The sequence below is a fragment of the Apus apus genome, chromosome 3, assembly GCF_020740795.1.
Source record: "Apus apus isolate bApuApu2 chromosome 3, bApuApu2.pri.cur, whole genome shotgun sequence".
NCBI classification, from domain to species: Eukaryota; Metazoa; Chordata; class Aves; order Apodiformes; family Apodidae; genus Apus; species Apus apus.
This window is the reverse complement of record NC_067284.1, coordinates 15,275,344-15,300,044: the sequence shown is the minus strand read 5'-3', so window position 1 is coordinate 15,300,044 and position 24,701 is coordinate 15,275,344. Positions and strand designations below refer to the sequence as shown.

General features: G+C 42.6%; 1 protein-coding gene across 1 annotated transcript in view; it reads left to right on the top strand.

The window, feature by feature from the left end:
• The window catches only part of SH3BGRL2 (SH3 domain binding glutamate rich protein like 2), a 44,904-nt gene extending 20,456 nt beyond the window's left edge, over window positions 1–24,448 (top strand). The window contains exons 2-4 of the mRNA XM_051616002.1: window positions 2,058–2,243; window positions 18,163–18,243; window positions 19,373–24,448. Coding sequence (XP_051471962.1) covers window positions 2,058–2,243; window positions 18,163–18,243; window positions 19,373–19,387 — 282 coding nt within the window. The 3' untranslated portion in view covers window positions 19,388–24,448. The remainder of the gene's footprint in view (window positions 1–2,057; window positions 2,244–18,162; window positions 18,244–19,372) is intronic.
• The last annotated feature ends 253 nt before the right edge of the window (window positions 24,449–24,701 follow it).

Here is a 24,701-nt window from a genome sequence, read left to right as displayed (position 1 = left end):
GGCTAGTTTACAGTCAGTCTCACAAACAACTTGTGGTCAAGATGTACATGTTACAGCATGCCAGGGATCATTCCCAATGCATGCAGCCACTCTTGAGAGGCTGCAGGTTTAATAGACTTGGCCAGATGATGCCATTTGGCCTCAGGGCCAGAGGGCTGGCCCTGGCACTAAGCAGTTTACTAGTTGCTCTGACCAGGACATAAGGGAATTCTTGTTGGTTTTAGTAGTACTCCACTATAAGGAAAAGACCTCTTCCACACATTACTTTAGACATCTTATTTCTTTTTGAACAAATACTTAATATTTGTGTTAAGAAAATCTCAGTGTCTCTTTTGGGGCCTCTCTTACAACTTTTTTTTGGTGAAAGAGAGAGGAAAATATTTTTGTCTTTCACTTATACATTGACAACAGCATTTGTCTTTGCAGTTTTAGGGGAGATAGTAAAAGGCATATTACCTGCAGTACCAGCAGTGATGATGATGTGGTCATTCTACTATTGTTGATAATGCATTATTTTCACAAAATTTTAGGAGCCGCCTTCTGCATGAAAAAGTGATCCTTTCATATATGCCTAATACCCCCGACCAGTGTGTATGTAAGAAAAGGAAAAAGAGTAAGGCACTGAGACACAAACTTACTATGCAGCTCACTTCTTAATAAAGACAGTAATCATGTAAGAGTTTTGTCTTTGCAGTTTCTTGGGATGGCTGGCCTCTCATTTCAAGGAAACAATGACTGCATCAGCATTACTTCCAAAAGTTATGTACTTCTGTGATGCATTTAGGTAGACAGAATGGGTTGTGTGACAAGAACAACTAGCACATACACTTGAAAAAACTCCTCTGAATTCCAAATAGTATCTAGGCTGTATGATACCCACAGGCATGATTCATCCACCTGGGCTTTATGCCAGCTAGCAACTGCGTGAATCTGACACTTCAGGAATACTGCAAAATTATTAAAGCTGTATTTATTTCCTTCAAATAATGCTGTTGGTTATGGCTGTGAAAAATACAGCATATAGTTTATAGTTCCTTTTTAAAATAATGAATTTCATTAAGTAGATAGAAAAAAGTACGGTATGGACTGAAGAAAATGCAGAGCAGATCTAGCTGAATGAGCCCAGGTAGCTTTCCTTGGCCCTACAGACTTTCATTCAAAGGTTGCTATCTTGATATCAAGTCCAGTTTGAGGCAGATTCAGTTTTCACCAGAGCGTATCTTCTTGAAGCCCAGCTAGCTGTTAAGGATTGATCTGAGTTAACTACGATGACCTAAAAACTGCCAGGGGCAGTTCTGCTTCTGTTAGGCTGTAGTATAAAGATTATAATCTCCTCGAGGGCAGAAACCCCATACATTTAGTACAAATCTCATGCTTTTTTTTTTTTTTTTTTTTTCCCCAATTAAATTCGTTTTCAAGGGATGAAATCATGCTTATTATTAGGAATGTGTATTATGCAGACAGGCACTCTTAATTAAAGATTCAATAAGCCTTGTTGAGGGAACCATCAAGCTGCATTTTAAAAAGATGTGTAGGTGTCTAGGAAAACAAAAATGTGTGTACCTGGGGTGGGCTGTTTTCAGATGTACCAACATGTTTGTCTCAATGAACACTTACTTACAGGAGCAGATTCTGGGACTTGCCAAGTTGATTACCTTTCATTTCTGGGTGCCTATATATTTAAAAAATGTAGCCCCATGACTTTGAAAAGCGGCTGCCTCTTTTAACTCCTATTTCAGAAGAGTGCCATACAGAGTATTTTTTTAAAAGCATCTTTAGAGAATAGAGGCTGTAGTGCCCACAGCTGAACTAAAGACTCAGCCTTCTAGAAATTAGATGAGGAAGTATAGCTGTTGTCAACTTGTAAATAAACAGTAGTGTTCAATGTTTATGAACTTAAAACTGAAAACAAATATTTTTTCCTTCCCTTCCTGAGTTTGTGACTTCCCATCTTCTGAAAGTGGGACAGGAGGGAAGGAATGGTCTCAGGCTTGAAAGCACGTCTGAGTTACAGGGTACTTGCTCTGAGCATTGTTTTTTGTTTTCCTTTCATCTAGATAAAGAAGAGGCAACAAGATGTGGTGAGGTTTCTGGAAGCCAATCGCATAGAGTTTGAAGAGGTGGATATCACAATGTCAGAGGAAAAAAGACAATGGATGTATAAAAATATCCCTGAGGACAGGCAGCCGGCACAAGGCAATCCACTGCCCCCACAGATATTCAGCGATGATCGGTACTGTGGGGTAAGTAGCTGTTATGATTGTCAATGACGATGTATTAGTATATACCCTGTTGGCTATTTAAAAAGCTGGGACTTGCCCTTGAGCTTTCTCTAGTAGTAGCTGAGTGAATGGTGACAGTTTGCGGCAAAAGGAGCAGGTAATGATCACACAGTGAAAAGTCAGCTCGTTCATCTGTAAATTGTAAGCTTGTCTTCAGCTAGTGGATTCCCTCCCTGAATGTAAGAATTTGTAACATCACATGCTTCATGTGCAACCTGTTAATGGTAGAGTCCTTCGTGAGACCACTATTAGCTGGGATTTATGGTTTTCTTGCTACTTGGGTCTAGTTCAAGCATAAAAATTCAGAAGGAAATCTTTGGCACAGTAAATGAGAGCATTGGCTAGATTGAGTTATATTGTAATTGTAATTAAGCTCCTTCTCTGCTGCTGTCATAGGGTAAATTTCATTTCTGCTCAGAATCCTTTATACAATCAAGAGTCTCTAGGATAAATAACTATTTGCTGTTTGAACTATAGAAGAGTTTTATTTTTCCCTAAAGCAAAACAGCTTAAGACTTGACTTCCTCTGCTGAAAGACTGCTAAGCATGAGAGCCTGTGCATCTGACAACAGATTGATGGGTAGGCTGGTTCCTCTCGTGCTATAAGCTGCAGCATCTGCAAGCTGAAGTGTTAGCCTTTGACTGGTATGTTGAGAATGGCATTATATGAATGTTTTACTCTCCTATGTAGCCAGCATGGTACGCTGCAGCTCTGAGTCTTGGGCACGGTTGTAGTCTGTAAGAATCTTCCTAGAACTTGAACTCACCTTTGAACAAAATGTAAAGAGCACAGCTGGGCCCTCTTTGCCTTGCTACATCTTTTCATACTTGGACCGTGTCACTTGTACATCCTTTAGGAGGCAGGTTTGAGGTACCTGTTAGATTGGCTGGCGGGAGAAGGAGGTTTGATGTGCTACTCCAGCTGCATCAGGAAGTGAATGGGTAAGGTCTGTATGTGAATTCAGTAGAATGAATGTGGCTGTAATAGCTAGACCAGAGTACATGCAGTTATTGTGTGGGTTTCTGACTACAGTGTAAAGATACATCCAAGCTGGTTCTAACTAGGTCCCCTCCAGACTCAACAGTGCTGTAACAAAGCTACTGCTTGCTGATGGATCACTCAGATCTGCTGAAAACCTGTTAGCTGCAGTGCAACTCTTAGCTCTGCAATGAATAGATTAGGTATGATGCAGCAGCTAACCGGCTTCCTGATGCTAGGTATTTAACACCCCTCCCATATGCTTTGTATTGCCTTTATTTGTTTACCTCAGCAGTATAACACCTATCTTCCTACTTCCAGGTAAGAAATGTCAGTTAAAGAAATGTATCTGGGATATGGAAGGGATTTTGACCCTCACATATAGAGAAGCCACTCACAAATAACATTTACATTTTACTTTGCCTGAGAAATACGTTTTAAGCTTGTCTTTATAGCATATTTTAACCTAATCTTAGAAATTGTTGTGTGGAATTAGCAAGGAAGAAGATGTCATGCAACATGTGAGATGATCTCATTTATCTGTCTGCTCAGCTGATAGCTGTTTTGGTTGAGCAGAGTTAATCTTATTACTAGACCTCACTGTCCACATGAACATCTTTAGAGAGCAAACATGCTTTGAAAGAAACTTCTATTTTCTAGGATGAAGGAAGATGTATGTGCAGGATCTCCAAAATTAATCAGCCTGCTGCATTAGTTAATTAAGTTCTTCTCTCTTGAATGAAGGAAAAACATTAGGAAGGAGGCAAAGGACATTCAGTGCTGGAAAGGGGGTTAAAATATCAGAGTTAGATGAAGTCAGCACATCTTGTCTCTGCCATTTCCACACTGAGTGTTCTTGTACATTTCTCTTTACATAAATTACTAGAAAAAAATAACTACTAAATAACTTAAAAACTGAAGAAATGCCCACTGAGTTTTCTCTTTGTTGAGTCGGTGAGACTTGTAGCTTATCATTCCTGATTTGTGTCCAAGCAATTTATCATCAAATTTGCTCTATTAACAAACACTGTCTGTTTTTCTGCCTGCCAGTTCTACCATCTCACCAGGAAACTGCCTGTGTACTTATTCTGACTTATACATTGTTACTGACAGTACAGACTTACACTACAAACTGGTCAGATCCATCACTATTCCTCTAATGTATAAGGGCTAGACAAGGCAAAGCAAAATAGGTACACTTTTTATTCTGCTCATGTTATTTCCATAGAGGTTCACAAGGATATGGTGTACAAGCCGTGACTCAGTGTCATGATCATAGCCATACTGCTTTTTCTGTGTTAGTAAAAAACATTAATACTGTTGGGGTTTTTTCCCCTTCTCCCTATTTTCTCTGCAGAAATGTGCACAATGGTATTATCTCAGAATAGATTTTTCTGGCTAGGACATTACCATTTGAAATAACAACTTTTCAGAATGCAGCTACAATATAGAGGAAATTTGTCTTTGGTGTCTTCATGAAGTACACAAAATCAACTGGTGCCAGCCATCTAAACAGGTGATAGCTGATATTAGAGGGGAGAAAGGTACAAAAAGATGACCAGTGTTTACTGGTTCACAAACCATCTTGTACCATCTTCTGGTACCAACAGACAAACTCCATGTTTTGATGTGTGAGCAAGATCTTGAATTTTTTTCTGAGTTGATGTAATCACAAATAAGATCATAAATCTATCTTGTCCTTTTCTCATGTCTTCTGAGATGCAGTCCCCAATTTTTCAGTGACAAGCTCTGCTAACAGATTTTGAAATAAAGTACTCAGCAAGTACCATTTTTATTTCCTGTGAACAAGATGAGCTGTGAGTACACAAGAACCCAAACCATTTTACTGATAATCCAGTGCTGTCTAGTAACGCTGACACTACTTTACAATCTGTTGTTTCATCTTAGTGACATTGCTATAACATTGCAAGTGTGCGAGAAAGGAGTCCTATATTTCAGACAAATCAGACACGTGAACCTGCTCTTCTAATTTATAGTAGTGTAAACCTGAAATTACAACAGTTATCTTGCTCTAGTTAGTGCTATGTAAGAGTGAAGCAATGTTAGGGCCTAGTGCATGTTCCAAGAGGGACCTCGTGCATTTTGCATAAAGAAAAGTAAACATAATTTGGAAAAGATTAAAAAAAAAAAAAAAAACACACAGAAAAAAAAAGAACAAGTAGAGCCTTAATAGGAGCTGGTGTGTTGGGCTGAGCTGTTGGACACTGAAACCAGTTATGTATTGCCCAGTTCCTTACAAGGCTCATCCTCAGTTTTAGTGGCTCCTGCTGTAGTACTGACATACAGCTATGACATACAACTCAAATCATGGATCATTTTCCACTAGGCTTAAACGTCCTTCAGGTACACATCGGATTTCCCCATCCTCCAGCGTTACCAACAACCCAGTGCCCTCTACATTTTGAGCAAAAGGAATGCCACGGACGGATGTGCTTTCTCCTGAGGAAGGAGCAACCCACACTGTCTTTACCAGACACTTTTCTCCACAGCAGAAAGGCTTCATTGGTTTGATTGTGATGCATATTTCGCGCTGAGGGATCGCCTCTTCAGCGGCTTCAATGCTCAGGTCCAGCCCATGACCACAAGCCCATCTACATGTTGCATCTCTTCCTTGGTGTCCTGATGCGTCATGGGCCCACTGAGCTAAGAACATCTCACCCTTAAGGTCCCAGTTCAGGTCTATCTTAGACCTGCCATTACAATTTCAGCAGGCTGGTCTATCTGCTCCTGCTCCTTTTTTCCATGTTCTTTGCTGTCACACTCTTCGCATGTGTTTATCTACATAACTTACTTTTACGACGAGGTTTTTTAGCCGGGCAGCAATGTCTTGCCACAATCCAGCATACCAGATGGGCTTACCTCTCCACTGTGAGTTATCCAGCTTCTGTCGCCGCAGCCACCCCCGCAGGCCATTTGCCACCCTCTGTGAGTCAGTGTAGAGATAGAGCACTGGCCACTTTTCTCTCTCAGCAATATACAGGGCCTGCAGGATGGCCTGCAGTTCTGCAAACTCACTGCATCCGCCTTTACCTTCAACAGTTTCTGTAACTTTTCTTGTGGGAATCCACACAGCAGCTTTCCACTTCCGACGTTCTCCCACAGTATGACAGGTCCCATCAATAAACAAAGCACATTGTTTTTCATTTTCTGGTAATTTATTATATAGTGGAGCCTCTCTGGCATGAGTCACCTCCTTAGGAAATGCTTTGAAATGTCTGGCCAGTCCATTATCTTTTCTTCCTGCTCTCCCTCAGGAGGAGCTTTTATCTCCTTTACTAACTGGGTTGAGCTATGTTTCCGTCGTTTCTTCTAGACTGCAGGAACAACTGTTTTAGTTGAGGGTTGGATTTCTGATTTAACCACAGTGTCTGTTTGTGTGTCCTCAGATCCAGAGACCCTCTTGTTTCTTTAAGCATAGGCACAGGCCTACCCCAGGCCCCAACACCGTGCTGGAAGTCTTTATGTTACGTGCAATGGAATCCTTCCTTCAAGAGGTCTGCCAATTCTACAGGATTCCACATCTGTTCAGGAGTGAAGTTCCACACCATCAGTGAAAACTGCTCTAGGCACCAACCCCAACTGTCCCACCCACACACCCTGTCACCTAGGAATTGGTTGCCTCAAGGCAACCTGTGTGGCATTCCCAGCTGGCTGGTTAACCTTGTGAAATGCCAAAATCAGCTTCACTGCACTCACCAATACACCCTTCTGGTTACACTGCAGTGTTAAAGAAACTGAGGGGTCATTGCAACAAGGGTAGAAACATCTCTGTCATGAACAAAAGGAAGATGCTGTTCTTCCTTTCCTCCACAAAGTGGCTCCTGCAGAAGAGGAGAAAAGTGTAATTGCTAATTGTGTCCATGAGGCTCCTTTGGGATTCATCCAGTGCCTCGGAGATGTCTTGCCAGACTCGCTTAACACCTTGGTAGTCCGAGTCCGCCTTTTGAAGAGGGATAATCTCGCTAGTTAAAAGTTGGTATGACTAGCTCAGAGATTAGCGCCTTCGTTTAGCCAGCCCTTGTACTACCCGATGACCCCTCCCCATCCGGGAGATCGCAGATTTGATACAATAATAATCACCCCCCTAATCTGCGCACTAACACGCGCCCTCAGACTCACCCCACAGAGCGGTGGGAGCGGGTGCGGGGTGACCCCCCGCCCGCACCGCAGCTCCCGGCACGGCACAAGCAAGAGGGGCCGGACAGACCCTCCACAGCCGGCGACCATCGGGGGAAGAAAGTCCATCCCACCAAACTTTCCGATATATAGGAAGCGTGACGTTTACGGTATGGAACACTTCTGTTGGCCGGCCCGGGTCAGCTGCCCTGGCTTCGCTCCTCCTCGCTGTAAAAACTGGCTCCCACGGGACGGCTGCGAGGCCTCGATCGCGCTGGAAACCCGCGTTCCAGAGGGTGCGGGGGCTGTGTGGCCGGGCTGGGGCCTCCGGGGCGGGGACACAGCGGCGGGGCTGGGAGATGCTGCTGGAAGGTGTCCCCGCTCCCGGGCCGGACCCGCCGCTGGCCAAGGCCGGGCCCATCAGCGGCAGTGATAACGCCCGTGCCATTAACACATTTAAGAGGGGGGGAAAGGGAAAACTGCTGAAAGGCCTGCAGGGCAGAGGAGAGGGGGAGGCGGAAGCAGCGCCTGAGGAGAGATACCCAGTTCAGTGAGGCAGAAGGGGGAGGAGGTAGCGGAGCAGGGGTTCCCTGGAGGACCGTGGCGGAGCAGGTATCAACCTGCAGCCGAGGAGGACCCCGCGCCGGGACAGGTGGCTGTTCCCGGAGCAGCCCGTGACTCCGGGCAGCCCAGGCTGGAGCAGCTTGCTCCTGAGGGACTGCACCTCGGGGCAGGGACTCGCATCGGAGAGGTTCGTGGAGGACTCACCGCTGGGGAGGGACCCCAGGCTGGACCAGGGGAAGGAAGCAGAAGCAGAAGCAGAAAACAACGTGCAATGATCGTAAACCCCGTTTCCCGTCCCCCTGCACCGCTGGGGGGGAAGGAGGAGGCAGAGAAATCGCCAAGTAATTTGAGTCCGGGAAGAAGGGATGGGGGAAGGTTGGTGTTTTGTTGTGTTTTGTTTTGTTTTGTTTTGTTTTTTAAAAAAAGAAACCCTGGTTTTGTTTCTCATCCCGCTCTGATTTGATTGGTTACAAATTAAATGGATCTTTTTCCTCAAGTCGAGTCTGTTTTGCCCGTGGCCATAGGTGGTGACCCGACCCTCCCTGTCTTTGTCTCGACCCACGAGTCTTTTGTTGTGTTTTCTCCTCCCCATCCCACTGTGTGGGGAGGAGGAGTGAGCTGCCTCCTGGGTCTCTTGCCGGCTGGGCCTAAGCCAGGACACATGGCTGGTCACCACCTGCAGCGAAGTGTCTTGCCAACCTCGGTCTCACCAGAAAATTAATTGTATCCCAGCGAAACCATCAGAGACTTGGGAACAGTGACACAGCACGGTTTATCTTCCACATTAAGCCCTTTTCTCAAGCAAGGAATACAAGAAGGCAAAGCTGACACTGGAAAGCAGCTCCTGCCCATGTATGTGTCTTTTACACGTTGGCAAGATACTGTTCAGACCATCCACAAGGTCTGTGTGGCTGTAACTTACAGGCTATGTAAAGCCTGTGCTTTTGCTGTCCACTTTTCCACTGATTCCTGAGGCAAAGAATTTTAGTTCTGAGTGGTGTGTACTCAAAGGAAATGTGTTACCGATGGAAAAGTATAGAGTAGCCAGCCTGCCTGGTGTTAGAGCTTAAAAATTAGAAACTCCACAACTCAGTAAAAATAAAAATAATCCAAGAATTTTGTCTTCCCCAGAGCAGTTAGAACTTATATCGGTAATGTCTTACTGCTGCCTTTTATCCTGTAGTGCAGAGTGCATTCCTATGAGCATTGCAGTTTTCCCTCTGCTTTCTAAACTTCATGAATAGCTGTCCCAAGGAGAAGTAGCAGATGTTTTCTTGTAAGCCATCCTGCCACATAAAGCTGACATCGGTCAAGATTTGATACATCTCTGGAGATAACTTTCAGGTTCCCAAATATAATGATTTAGGGTGTTTACATATTTTAAAACATTTAAAGGTGACCAGTATAAACTTAGTATTGTCCCCCCTTTACAGGAGATAGTAGAAAATGCTGCAATATTTTTTCTTTTAGATTTTTAGATTTATTACATTGATGTTCTACAGAACTTAGTAAGTGTGACAGAAGCTACTAATAGTTTTGTTTGGGTTCCTAATTCTCCTTTTTATGGAATGGAAACTTCCTATTATGACATACTTTCTCTGGGGAGAAGGGGTTTGTTCTGGAAGGCATCATGACTACATTGGTTAAAGTCTTTTTTCATAAAGAGTCTGGTCTATTAAAATATGCCAACGAAAAGATAAGAAAGCTTACCAGATGACAGTAATGCTTTGAGGGCGCAAGTATTGGACAGAATATGGATGCAGGATGAAGTAAGAAATGTAATGCATCACTGTTCCACTTGTGCTAATATGATTATGTTCTAAGAAACACTCTGAAGATATGGCAAAGTTATAATCCATGTATAAATAACGATGCTGTTGGTACATTGCAGTATCATTACAATTAGTGTGGCTTTCTGCTTTCTTCAGTAGATTCACATTTCTTCTCTGAAGGAACCACAAAAAATCAAAGGAAAAGTTCAAAGATAGTTTTGCTAGTGTCCAATTCCTAAAATAAGTGTATGGAAAGGGGAAATCCATATTTCATGTACTGCTCTGAGATGCCACCTAATACTAATATGAGAAAAATGTTCTAAAAGGAAAGCAAACCAACACGTAGTTGTCATTTCCCTTGTAAAGGTACAACTACCTTGACACATGTCCAAGTCAAAACACATGCATTCAGAGGTTCTGTGCAACATGGTCTATTTATTGTGTTTCTTAGCCATGATTTAATGTAAAATGATGACTGCCCCAGTTAACTCCCTGACATTTCAGTCCCTCGCTCTCCAAAACTCCTGTTACGGTCTGACTTGATAAAATTCTAGTCCAAACAACTTGTAAAATAATGTGATGAGCTGGAAAGTGCACAAATGGGGGAGGTGGCACCTGTTGTCATCCATAGTACTTACTGATTCTGCAACTGAGCACCCCCAAATATTGCCCTGCCCTGGGTGGGCACTGTGCCAATTTGAGGTCTTCATCACTTGGATGGGGGAAGGCTTTCTGCACTTGCACTCCCTGTCTTAGAGATAGGGGATATTGGTGCTTAGATAGTTGATGTCTGGGTACCCTGTCACAGTTGCTGAATGAATGGCAAACATCACATCAGCCTGACTTTGTCATCTACTGTCCAAACAACGGAGCTGTAGCTGACATCTGCTGCCTTCTATTAAAGCCTTTGTTTTTGGAAGCCTGCAACAAGAGATTACTGAAATAAACATCTGGCCCTTAGGAGAAGAGTAGCAGGTTGTTTTGTAGAGTCAATTGTATAAGGTCTTTAAAAATCCTGTCCAGAGAGATTATCAAGAAGGTTAGCTGATTGAAAACTGTCATGTTTATACTGTCCTGTATTGTGCAGACAAGATCTTACTTTTGTGTGTTTATATAATATTAAAAAAAAAGACTCACACATGCACACAGACTTGTTCTTTAAGGAGAGCTGTGCTGAGTAAGAGCTTTCCATTGTAATCCTAATCAGATCAGTAAATTAATGTAATCTGGCCTAGAGAACTGGACTGCCCTTTTCAGGAAGGATAGTAACAGCTCATTCTCTATGGCATACAGTATTAGTTCAGTCAGTAGCAAAGTGCTTATTTAAAGTATTTAAATAAAGAGTTCCCCACTGTATGAACAATTAACTTGCCCCTTTTATAAGAACGGTCAGATTAATAACACTATATTAAAAAATTGCTGCCAAAGAGAAACAAATTCAAACAGTATGCCAGTAGACTTACCTTTAAGTCCAATAATTAGTGCATTTAAAAAAGATCTGTATAAAAAGCAGAGCAAAGTACATTTGGGTGAGTTTCTTGTTTTTCTGTTTCCTGGTGTAGTAAGTAATAAGAATTTGTCTGAGATGTTTAACAAGCTCTCTCTTTCTCTTGTTGCAAACTAAAAGCAAGCTGTGACAAAGCCAACTGGCTCTTTTAAACAAACTTACCGAGAAACTTCTTCACAGTTACTGTCTTTGAAACTTCTTAAGATAGAAAGTTCTCCTAAGCTCAGTTGTGGTAATGGATACACAGTGTCTGTATAGTTGCTAATTGTAAATGAAATCTACTTTGAGCTAATGTCTTACTTCGACCAGTGCCATCACACTTGTGTTATGTTCTTTGAAGCACAAATAATTATTTATGCTGATCTGCAGCACCGCCAATTTTAACTTTGGTGTGCAGTAAGTAGCTGGTCCCAGCAGTGACAGTGTTTATTTAAACAAGCCTTAGTGTACCTGCTTAACAAAATGCTGAGCCAAATTAATTATGGTAGTGTCTGTAATCACATCACTGCAGTGATCTGGTTTCCCAGCACCAGGAACACAGCACACTTAAGGCCTCCACAGTTGAGATACAGCTACTGCTGTAGCCAAGCTGAGCTTTGTGAACTTGGCAGTTGCAGTTGAGATAGGAGAAGCTACCCTGGAATTGGGATTTCTAAGGAGGAGAGAATTCCCAGGGACTGTTTTCCTACTGGCATAAGTTGGCATATGATGCACATAAATACAGATGTACATATGGCATTTGTGTCATAATGAGGAGTTAAATCCAAATTTACTGAATGCTCCTCCACTACCTCAAAGACTTAAGTTGCTTTTACTTCACTGTAGAATTTGTGCAGTGTGTGGCTGTGAGGGACCAGCCCTCAGGGTCTACTGTGGGAAGTGGCGTTGAAACACCATCCTGGAAGAAAACAAAAGGACTGCCTGACAAAAGGTCTGCCCAGCACCTATGGAAATAATGGCCTGAATATGGCCTAAGATCTCCAGATGAAGACCACTAATGGAGCCACGGGGGCTGTGCAGGAGTGAAGGAGGCAGAGGTCCACTCCAGTTGCTCAGTTGGGTCTCAGCTGTGCTTACTCATGATTAGGAAACAGTTGCCTAGGTGAAGCAGGCCTATAAAAGGAGGAGCTGTGATGGTGGCCTTGGAGACCCTCACTGACACCAGCTCTGCTCTGTTTGATGTCCCAGTGCTGGACCCAGGAAAAGTCACTTTATCTTCTCTCTCTCTCTCTAACTTCTGTTCTCTGTCTCTCTCTCTTCTCTGTCTTTTCCTTCCTAAAATCTTGAAGTAGTACAAGGCCTAACCCAATTTTTTCCTAGGCTGAGTGGCTTGAACATATTGTGGAGTCCCTGAGGACTGGAGGAAGGCTACTGTCACCTCCATCTAAAAGAAGGGTCCAAAGGAGGACCCAGGTAATTATAGACCTATTAGTCTCATTCAGTCCCTGGAAAGTCATGGAGTAAAACCTCCTGGGGACTGTCACAAGTCAATTAAAGCACGTGATTGGGAAAAGCCAACATGGATTTACCAGGGGCAAATTGTGCTTGACAAACCCGATCATCTTCTAGGACAAAGTAACCTGCTCAGTTGATGCTGGGTGAGAAGTGGACATAATCTACCTGGACTTCTCCAAGGCTTTTGATATGGTCCCCCACAGCCTCCTCCTGGAGAAATCCCAGTTCAGACTGGGGTCTACCTGGCTGGAGTGCATCCTTGTGGAAAGGGATCTGGGGGTCTTGGTGGATAAAAGGTGGATAACATCAGTGAACAGTGTGCTGCTACAGGAAAGAAAGCCAACAGGATGCTGGGCTGCATCAACAAGGGCATCACCAGCAGAGCTAAAGAAGTCATCATCCTGCTCTACTCAGTGCTTGTCAGACCATACCTGGAGTGTTGTGTTCAGTTTTGGTCCCTGCTCTATAAAAAGGGATGCAGACAGGCTGGAGAGGGTCCAGAGAAGGGCCACAAGGATGATCAGAGGACTGGAGGACCTGCCATATAAGGAGAGTCTGAGAGAACTGGGTTTGTTCAGCCTTGAGAAGAGAAGGCTTAGGGCAGACCTTATTACCATGTTCCAATACTTAAAGGGTGGCTTCCAAGAAGATGGAGACTCCCTATTTACAGAGTCACATGGAAAAGACAAGGGGTAATGAACACAGGTTGCTCTGATTGGACACAAGAGGTAATATTTCACCATGAGGACAGTCAAACACTGGAATAGTCTCCCAAGGCAAGTGGTAGATTCCCCCACTTTGGACAGTTCTAAGCCTCAGCTTGACAGGGTGCTGAGCCATCTCATATAAAGTATAGTAGTACCTAGAATGGTTGGACCAGATGATCCTTGAGGTCCTTTCCAACCTGGCATTCTGTGATTTCTCTGACTATCAAAACACTCAGCCTTTACAATCCTGCAGCCTGAGATAATAATTGAAGTATCAATGTTCCTTCTAAACCTAATATTCAAATACAGACCTTGAAAGTCATTTCACCTTAATCTGATGAAGGGGTATCAGACAGTCGAGCATTTCCTTGAAGTGTAACATTTTAATCACTCTCCCTGGAAGGGCCAGGTCTGAGACAAAGGTTGGATCCAGCTGCACCTTCTCTCTGAAAAGGAGTTTAGAAAGCAAGTGTGTCCAATCTGAGTCTCGCTGTGTTGCCCCACCCAGTCATGACAGTGGATGTTGGTATTTCTGCATAATCTAGACATTAGAGAGTTTTCCTGCCTTTGATAAATCTGGTGTTAAAGAGGTGCAAAGCAGCCACATCACGTTTACGTTTTGGCTTCAGGATAAACTGCAAAGACTCAGATTTTTAAAACAAAGCTGTCTAAGTGTGAGACTTGGTTTGGTTTGGTTTTTGTTATGGGTCTTTTTTTTTTTTTTTTTTCTAACCAGCATACTAAGTGGAAAACATCAGTTGACTTTGCTGATTAATTTAAAACTTTGGGTAAGACACAACTTAAGATAATACAAGTGTCCTTAATTATATGACACTGAAGGTCCATCTAGCCCAGTTTTGTCCCAACAGTGGCCATAAACTTCTGCCTAGGAAAGACCACATGGGAGCCAAATGTATAAAAAATGTATGTTGAGTATTCTTTCTGTGTAGCTATTCTTCTGAAACAAGTATAACTTTAATGTATTTAGTAATTCTTACTACATTTCTCTTTCATGAACTTCAGCCTTCTGATGAAGTCACGTAAACATTTAGCATCTTTTTGTGCACCATGGGTCCATTGAAGGGGACAGGCGAGGTAGCAACACAGGATATTGAGAAGACTGAGGTCTTCAATGACTTCTTTGCTTCAGTCTTCTGGCAAGTGCTCCAGCCTCAGCACAAAGGCCACAGAAGGTGAAAGCAGGGACTGGGAGAATGAGTTACCTCCCATTGTAGGTGTAGAGCAGGTTCGTGACCATATAAAGAATCTGAAGGTCAAGAAATTGATGGGACCTGATGGGATTCACCCACAGGTCCTGAGGGAGCTGGCGGATGAAATTCTTAAGCCTCTGTCCATCATATTTGAGAGGTCATGGCAGTCTGGTGAGGTTCCTGCTGATTGGAAAAAAGGGAACATAGCCCCTGTTTTTAAAAAGGGGAAAAAGGAAGACCCAGGGAACTACAGCCCGGTCAGTCTCACCTCTGTGCCTGGCAAGGTCATGGAGCAGATCCTCCTGGAAATCCTCCTGTGCTAAGGCACATGGAAAATAAAGAGGTGATTGGTGACAGCCAACATGGCTTCACTAAGGGCAAGTCATGGCTGACCAATCTGGTGGCCTTCTACAACAAGGCTACAGAGATAATGGGTATTGGCAGAGCAACTGATGTCATCTACCTGGATTTGTGCAAGGTGTTTGACACTGTCCCACATGGCATCCTGGTCTCCAAACTGACAAGGCATGGATTTGACAGATGGACCACTCGGTGGATAAGAAATTGTCTGGATGGCCACACCCAGAGAGTTGTGGTCAATGGCTCAGTTTTTTTAGGTTAACAGCTGCTTTCTGAATGCCTCCAGGGCACCAGTGGGAGCCACTTCCTTGCACAGAGCCCAGACAACACTGCTCAACTGATGCCAGCAAAGCCACTGTGTTCACTGGCTTAGTAAAGCTGCTTGGCACAGTGGCAAGGGGATTGTAGTAAATTGTTACTGTCAGTGAAGCCTGGTGCAGAAACAGGGAATCACTGCTTTGCCAAAACCAGTGGGTGGTACTGTCCGTCTTCTTTGGGAGGCAGAGTGTTCCACAGAGTTTTTCCAAGTGGAACCCATTGACTCACAAATGAGTTTGGGGCTCCTCCTTGTATATGAAGCTCTCAGCTTCCACTGAGCTTGGCACCATTTTCCTTCTTCAGCCTCTGCATCTACTCTACTGCTGGTAGCAGTGGGATGCTTTTCATGTGGTACAAGAGTTTTCATGTCCTCACCCACGGATTAAGTGTCTTTACATGTGGCCCAGATCTGTACAGACTTTCCTTATAAAGGTAAGGTGAAGTGCAGGATGTTTTTGGAGTATCTGTTATCACACTTGTATTACAGGGTGTGGGAAACAGCCCCGCGAAAGCCAGGTTAATGGTTGGACTTGAAGATCTTAAGGGTCTTTTCCAACCCAAATGATTCCATGATTCTATATATATGTATATAGAAAGCTGAAAGGATCAGCAGACATAAAGCTCAGTCCTGGAATCCTGGCTTCTTACCTAAGTCTATAGCACAGCAATATGCCCTCTTTTTAGATGACAATGACAAAAAGCCATCTTAAGAAGAGGTTTACTCCTAATTATGTCAGCTGGTATGTCTGAGGCCTGATGACCATCATACACTCCTGATGGCCTCTGTTCTTCTTTCAGGGCAGGTGCTTTTACTATAGAACATTTGGCTGGGAAATTGCCTCTGTGCAGCTGTTTTTTTTTTTTCTAGGTTAAGGATATTTAAATGCTCATGCAACTGCAAAGTATCACTTTGCTAGAACAGTTGTGTTCATGTTGGGTTAACAACATATCATTACAGAAATGTTGGTGAAGCATCTTTGTTTAGTGCACGTTAAAGATTTTAAGAGAAATTCTGCACATCTGCAGGATGATTGTGAATCTCCTGGGAGGCATATTGCCCCTGCAACAGCAATGGTGTATTTTCTGTCCAAACACTCTTTTATTTTAGGCTGGCAGATAGAAAAAAAGAGAATGAAGAGAAGTAATGTCTTCATGTACAAGTACGCACTTTCCTTTCAAAGTTATTTCCCAAAATACCAACCATCCTTCTGCAATGCTATAATTTGATAGTAATTGGGTCTGGCAGGTGGGATGAAGGGCTGTTCAGGGATTCACACTGCATTGTGAAGACCCAAAGAAACCCTGGGAAGCAGAGTGCTTACCCAGACCGATTTTGCTTCATGCTTAGGATCTGAGAAGCCAAAATGTAAACACAAGTGGATATTGGCTAGGGGTGAGTAAACTCTGGCTGGGAGATAAAAGAAGGTTCCTAATCTCTGAATATCCTATAACAGCCTTCCAAGAATAGCCAGGTCAGAGAAATATTTCTGCTTTTCAATTTAAACTTCTGTTTACCTTGTAATTGTGGGGGAGTTTGCGAGGTTACAGGTTCGAACAAAAGGCAGGAGTGGAAGGAGACAAGTGGGCAAAGCAGCTGCTACTGGAGAAAAATTGAAGTCCAAATTTCAGAAAAAGCATCTGAAACTCTAACAATGAGAGATGAGCTCTCAAAAAGTAATGAGCTCAGAGGTGAGGAGTCAAAGACGTGCTGACTTTCAGGGCCAGGTGTGTTGGGAATGACTATTCCACAGAGGTGAAGTATGTGGAGGCAAAGAGACTGCCTGCTACTATTCTGTATTGAAACCCTATGTGTGTACAGTCAATTTTTAAAGGATTTCTCTAGTTGAATGCTTTCAAATTAATCGTAACTACTAATCTCCAATATTTAGAGGTAATTGCTGTGTAGTGATGAGCACATACCTGAAATTGCCTGACTCTTACAGAATGCTTTACATATCAGAAGTGGTTAAGTAGGGATTAATATTTCTATTTTGCAGTAACGTGGAGGATGAAAAGAGTCTGAACTGGGTGCTTTCTGGTTGGCTAGTTGTCATGAAGGGAAATCTTTGCCAAATCACTTAGAGAATCTGAAACGTCCTGGCTTCTTGCAGTGTGCCAAATGCATTCACTAAACTGTGCTCTGTTGGTTCTTTGTTGTTTTTTTTTTCCTTGAAAACTGAGTATTAACAGCTCCTCTAATGATAGAAGATTGTCCAGTGCAACCAACAAAACAGTAAAAGTAGTGGTAACGCTTTGAGGTCAGAACCTGATCTTAAGGAGCTGAAACCTAATAGGAACTTAATAGTGATAATGAAGCTTGTTTATATGTTTCTATACAGCAAGTATTTTTATGGTAACATATTTAACTATGCGGTCATCCAAGGCTGAGATGTGATCACTGTTTTCAAAGGATACAATGATGATGAAGTCTCTGTTCTACTACAGAAGAAATAAGGAGTTCAGCTGCCTCAGGACTTCTTAAATTTCCATGATAGAAAGTATTTTGTTTGCTAAAATGCAAACTGGAAATCTGTTCATAAACTTACTTGCATTGTTAGGCACTTAAATATCTTTAAAATAGACCCACAATAGATTACCTTTTAATGCAACTCCATGTTTATATTTTTCTGTCAAATAAAGTAGTGAAAGTTGTAGTTAAAGAATTTATGTGCTTTTTTTTGCCATTGTAGTTGGTGTTTTCATTACAGTTTAGAATGGCTTTTAGGTTTTCATAGGAGAATATGGTTAAGGATCAGTATTTTCCTGAGCATTATTACATATCACCCTTTAGTCTAATACATGGTGTCTTAAGATCAACCAGGAAAACAGGAATGCAAATGTTAAGTCTTTTTTTTCCCCCCTCTCTCTAGGATTACGATGGCTTCTTTGAATCAAAGGAGAGCAACACTGTCTTCTCATTTCTTGGACTGAAACCTACTTTGGCATCAAAGGTCAGTGTAGTATCTCAGACTTTTCATGGAGTTCTTGAAATAGTGAGATTGGATTTTCTTTGAACCTAAAGAACTCTGTGTTTTTGGACGTACAACTGCCTTGATCCATACTTGGTCCATATCAGCTTCATGCTAATGAGGTAATTGAAGCTGTTGCCAGGAGAAGCAAAGCATTTAAAATGAAACCAAGCTTATACATGAGAGTTAATTTGAGACCACAGATAAATGGAGTTTAAAGAGTACATTCTCCTTCACATTATCAATGTAAATTGAAAACAACTGACTTACTTGTAACAGGAGATGGGACTAGGATCTTAGTCACTGGAGTATCTGCAGCGTATATCACCAGAACTTCATTTTACTGGGCCAGCCTGGCATAAAGGCTCAACCAAGACAGCATTTATTGATTAGGCTTTTTTTTTTTTTTTTTTAATGTTGAAATGCTGGAGTAGTCAGGAGTTATAGCAACTCTTTGGATAAGACTTTAGTTTTAACAAATAAATATATACCGGTCAGAAGACAAAGCCAGTTAACATCTTTTTGTTGAGGATGGTATAATAGAGGAGATTGCCATATGGAAGGCTGGAAACTTGCTCAAAGAGACTGTATGGTGCACCTTTGGGCAGTAGATCAGACACATGGAGGAGGATTTTTCTTCTCTTGGCCACTGTAGATACAGCTGTGTTTGGTAATAGTACTGTTTCAGGCTTGCATGGTAGTTCTTTAGAGTTCCTCTTCTGCCCCAGATTCATTTATTTATGAACCCCATGAGCGGGAGAAGTAGGAGGGAACCTCAGCAGGGAATGACAAAAGCAGGTTGTTTTGGCAGCCTGCCTTGCTTCTTAGCTTGGAAAACTAGTTCTAGGGAAAATATTATGTCCTACTGCAATCAGAAATAGCAGCTTCCATGCAGCTCTGTTCCTGGGAAATAACCTCTTGTAGGCCTGAAGGAGTGTCTTTATAAAGTTGGCCAGATTGCTGTTTCAGTCTGGCAGTACTTCAGAGAGATGCATGCTCAGCTGCTGTGGGGACCTGGGTTAGGACACTTTGCACGTGAAGGTCACAGACACAGGAGATGAGAATGTATTCATAGCATTAATGGTATTTTTTTCTCTTTTCTTTTAAATAGGAGTCAGAACCCTAGAAAGCCTATCTGAAGTATCAATAAGCACATCTGGATGAATGACCCTGTTCTTCAGCACACAACAGCTTCCCTAATGGATCACTGTGATAGAGCAAACAAGCACCATTAGTAGTAGTCTGCTTGCCATGATATGGTGCTTTCCAATAACATGAAGTTAATAACACATATATGAAGCAGAATTAAGGCCAGGCTACTCATCTTCCTTTTTAAAAATACTTGTTCATGTTTCACTTTTGTCTTTGGATTGCTTCTGCAACTGGCACTGATATTCTAACAGACATGTTTGAGAATAAGGAATGGAAGTGTAGGGCTTCTCTTGTTCATGGATATACTTATGTAGACAGAGTCCTTACCTTTTTAATTCTTCCAAATACTGTAGTTGAAATTATCCCATCATGATAGTCAAAGTGCTGATAATTATTAGAATGTTTGTGCTGGCTATGATCCAGAAGGTAAAAATAATCAATCTTAAGATCTTGGTCTAAGACAATAACTGCCATATTTTTGCTCTGCATTTATTTACTGTGATGCTTATGCTAGATCATGTTTATTGGAAGAGACATGGTCTGCTAACCTGGTTCATGAAAACTTGATTTGTCTAATGATGCACATTGCAACTGGCTGTTGAAAAACGTGAAGGTGGTGCCAAAGTGAAATATTTTTATATAGTTCCTGTTCCAAATGCAGGTGAAATGTGCAGGAAAACACCTGATGGAAAATACTAGGTAGTTTGGAAGAAGAGGTCTGATAGCTAATGACAATATTAAGTTATCTCTTAAATCTTAAGATTTCTTAATCTTAAGAAGGGTTTCACACCCAAAGTTGGAGCTCTGTAGTTGGGCTGTTTTGAAATGAGATTTTGCCAAAGCCTTGAGTTTACCTTCAATAACACAGAGCTCTACCATAGCCACATGAGAGCCAGGGGGGTGCTTAGAGAGCCCAGTCTCAGTCCCTTAGATGGTTGAACATTCTACATTCTACCAAGGCCCAAGAGCTAGCTTGTCCAAGAGCTAACTTGCCCAGCTGTTGTCCTGGTTGTAATCCCAGGTGTGGAAATGTGGAGGTGCCTCAAAGACAGTGAGAAAGCTGAGTGTGTGCTCAGCTGCATGAGACCATGATGGTCAGCAAAGCTGAGTAACAGGAGCCAAGTAAAGGAAGTGGAGATTGTTCCAGAAGGACTGCATTGATGCACACAGCAGAACTTAGACCCATGACTTGCCAATAACTGTGACAAAATGCATTCTAGACAGAAGTCAAGTTGCATTATGCGTTTTGAATCAAGTCTGGCTATGGAAATAATATCTATGCTGTAATGTAGCTTTTACTCAAGGGATTTCATAATGACAGAGTAGTGTCATTCCAATAAATGTCCTTACGTCTTTGGGTAAATTAAAGACAGCCATTATGTGGGAAAGCTTCTTTGCAATCACAGCATCACTCAGACTGTGTGGCTTGAAGGAAGCCAAACTTGTAAAAAGTGTAAGTAAGCAACCCTGTCTGTGCAACAAATCACATGTTCTGTTAAAATCAAGGGACACCTGGAGGTCATCTGGTCTCGCACTGTCAAAATCAAAGTTAGCACCAACACTAGCTCAGATCAGATACAGGTTTGTCTAGCAGAGTGTAAAAAATATCCAAGGACGAAGATCTCATAACCCTCTAGGTAACCTCTGCCAGCACTGCAGTACTCCTAGTGAAAACTTCCTTTTTAATGTCCAGCCTCAACTCCCAGGCTGGAATTTGTCACTTTGCTTATTTTCTGGCACTCACAGGAAGAGATTGGCAACATCTTGTTTGTAACTGCTCTTGAGAAAGTTGTAGGCTACCATTAGGTCACCTCTTAGCTGCCTTCTTACCAGACTAAACAAATGTGGCTTCCTCAGTGTTCTTCACAGGCTGTGTGCTTTAGGACCCTAGATGCTTTGCTTTGGTGGAGGGCTACTTTTTCCAGTTTGTTCACATCTCTCTTGAACTGGGAGAAGGTCCCAAAACAATCTTTCAGATGTGGCCTCACTGGTGCTGAGTAGAGTGGGATAATGACTTCCCTCAGCCTGCAGGCTGTGCTTCTAAGGTAGTGAGTGCACTGTGTGCTTTCCCCTGTTTGCAGTGAGTACATTGGTGGCTTATCAACCTGGCATTCACTTAAAATCTCCAGGTCCCTTCAGCAGGGTGTTGGTCTGTCAGTCACTTCCCAACCCGTACTGATGCCTCACCACCCTCAAGGGCAAAACTTTCTACTCTTCCTTATCAAAACTTAATGAGGTTTCTGTTGTCACAGACACCTCAAAGTTACTGAGATGCCACTGGACTGAAGCTCTGCCAGGTGTTACCAACCACTGAACCAGGTTCATGTGTCATTCACAGATTTGCTGAGGGTGCATGCTAGGTCATCATTCAAGTCCCTGATGATGATGCTGAACAAGAGGAGAACTGTAACCCTCAGGTTGTGGACAATGGCTTACTCATGACTACAGAGGTAGGACATGAATAATGTTCATGACTACCAGTTGAGGGAGTAAAGAACAGGTTACCTGCCTGTTCATGTCTTAGCTGCAAACTGCACACAGCTCTGTGGCTTTCCCTTCTAATACAGAGACAGGAAAGCTTTAAAAAAGGAGACATTGAATGAGTCCATCCATAAATCAGTTTCTGTTCAGATCCTCTGGTGCCTCCTCAGCTCAGTTAAAGGGGGAGATGAAGGAAAAGTACACAAAGATTTAATGTCTATACTTGTATTTTCTGGTCAAAACCTAAGCTACAGCACCTTCTCTAGAGGAATCCTGAACAGGAGTTGGTAACATGCATATACATATATGTATATACATAGATATGTATGTGCATTTTTAAGAATGATGTTGTCTGTGTTAAGTTATTGTGACATTGTTGTCATCAATCCCGAATTTTCAAGAGACTTGAACATCGCTATAGGAAAGGAATGTGTTATGTGGTGGAGCTGTACATTGCTAACTTCACCAAATTCAATGTAACTGTTCCTAAAAAAAGGTAAATAAAAATATTTAACTTTGCATAATTTACATAATAACACAGCTGATTACAGAGAAGCCATCCTGGATTTATTGTGTACTTGATATGTTGTAAACTTTGAGAACTGCCTGAAGTCCCAGTTTCTAAAAGCTGACTTAAGTGTGTGAGTATATCCACATAAGTAATCCTGGACAAAATCCCAGGCTTACTGATATGAAAGGCAAAACCACAATGATTTCTCCAGGGATGAGATTAGTTTCACAAAATTCCTCCTGAATTTTGATTAATTGTAGAATAGAAGCCTCCTGTTCACTGGAGACATAGTCCTGTTAGAGCTGTTAGGTAAACCTAGCTTATTTCAGAGCATCCATGTGGGCATAATCAGTTGTATGGAGGACAACACTAGCTCCAAAGAGACACTGCTGGCCTGCATGGATTGGCAGTGTGAGTCCCTTAAGAGTATGTGCTTTTGAATTCTAAGTGGCTAGTTTGAAACAAGGAAGTATAAACATTGTTTGAATATGAATTTGGTCTGTTGTGTGACAGCCTTATTTTTGTAATTAAAGCAGATAGAGTTCTAGTTTGTTACATAGAATGATGTGGAATTTTTTAAACCAGCTTTGTAATGATGAAATGTAACTATTAGGTAACTGAAAAGGCCTGTGGAAACTAGAGCCTTTTATTGAAAGAAATAGCAAAAACTTAATTTTGTTTAAAATAGTTGGATAGAAAGGTATGCTTGAGAACTGAATGATCCCACTTTTTTTGGCTAATACTTGTAACCACCCCACTTTTTAAAAGGGAGAATAGTGTGAATTAAACTGTGAGTCTTTGTACCTAGCTCAAGTTGCTGTGTGGGCTGATGTGCACACACACATTCACTGTATCAGTGGCTTTGATAGAGGTGGTTTTGTTTGTGCCACACACTACTGGATAGTGCCTTGCCAGAAAGAGGACTGTTACTGTAGGGTCTTCTTAGATGTGCTTCAATTTTGAACTGAGAAAGGGGTAGTTTCTATATTGCTATTTTTTTAATAATGCAGTAAATTGATTTTGAGGCTTGAGTCAAAAGTCACACGCTTTGTAAGGTTGAAACAGGTTTTGATGAGTCTTCTGAACTGTTGGGTTTTATTTCGTGTACCTTTCTCTTTTGTTTTTCTTTTCCTTTTTGTTGACTGTCTGTATTCAAACCTTCCAAGGGAACTGGACCTGGAGTAAAGCCCCTAAACCCATGTTTACACTTTAACTGATTTGAGTGGTGAGTGGCCCAAGTGCTATCACTGAAGTGAAGAGGAGCTACCAAGCTCTTGGGGGATTTCTTGGTTCTCCTGCCCTGCTCCCCCATCAGGCCATTTATTTAAGGAGTCCAATTCTGGGAATATCATGATTCAGAAGTAGTACCCTGAGATTTTAGGCAGTGCCTTGTGGCACTTCACAGGAGTGCGAGAGTGGGGTCATCACCAGGAAAGTGCCAAATCCCATTAGTCTCCAGTGACTTGCCCACAGATTTCAGTAGATCTTGGGGCGAGCAGGGGGAGGAGGAGGGAGCCCCACGTGTTTGCCCTGTGGGGAGCAGGAGTGGAAGACGTGGTGCAGAAGGGCCCATGGCTTGTTGATGGCACCCTGAAGGGTGGTCCTCACGGAGGTCCTTGGCTGGCCGTGCCGTGTGTGAACCCACACAGCGCTGCTCTCCACGGGACTCCAGCTGCATCATGGCCTACTCTTCACCCTCTTGCTCCCCAAGGAATTTGGTGGGGGAAACAGAGAACAGCTGCTTGAGAGCATTCTTTCAGCCAGGGCAGAAATGGCTTACCCTCTTCTTCCTATTCTTCGCCTCTTCCTCGTGTGCTTTCTCCTGTCCCGTGTAGACTTACCTGTGTGCAAAGCTTCCACTCCCAACCATTTGTAACATCCCTGTGAGGTTGCAAGTGCAGAGTTGGTGTTCACCTTCATGGCATCAGTGTTTCCTAACTCAGTGGGATAGGGAGCACTTCGCATCCTAGGCTGTGTACACGTGGAATTTTAAATTATATGTTAAAATCGTGTTCATCTAATAAAAAATACAATTAAAAAATACGTTTGAATTGTGTCGTATGTGCCGAAGAAAACAATGAAAAAATGCCAGCCGTTATCCCTGCTGCAGCTCCCTCTGGTGACAGCCTGTGCTTTGGCTCGGGCAGCCCCGCAGATGGAAGAGCCCTGCGGAGCTCTTCGCCTGGGACGGGGGAGACTGTTCTGCAAGATGCTAAGTGGCTTAGATCCCTGTTGACCCAGTGGGAATTGCAATGTGCAGAATACCTGCTGGGTTAGGGCCTCAGTCCTCCTCGGG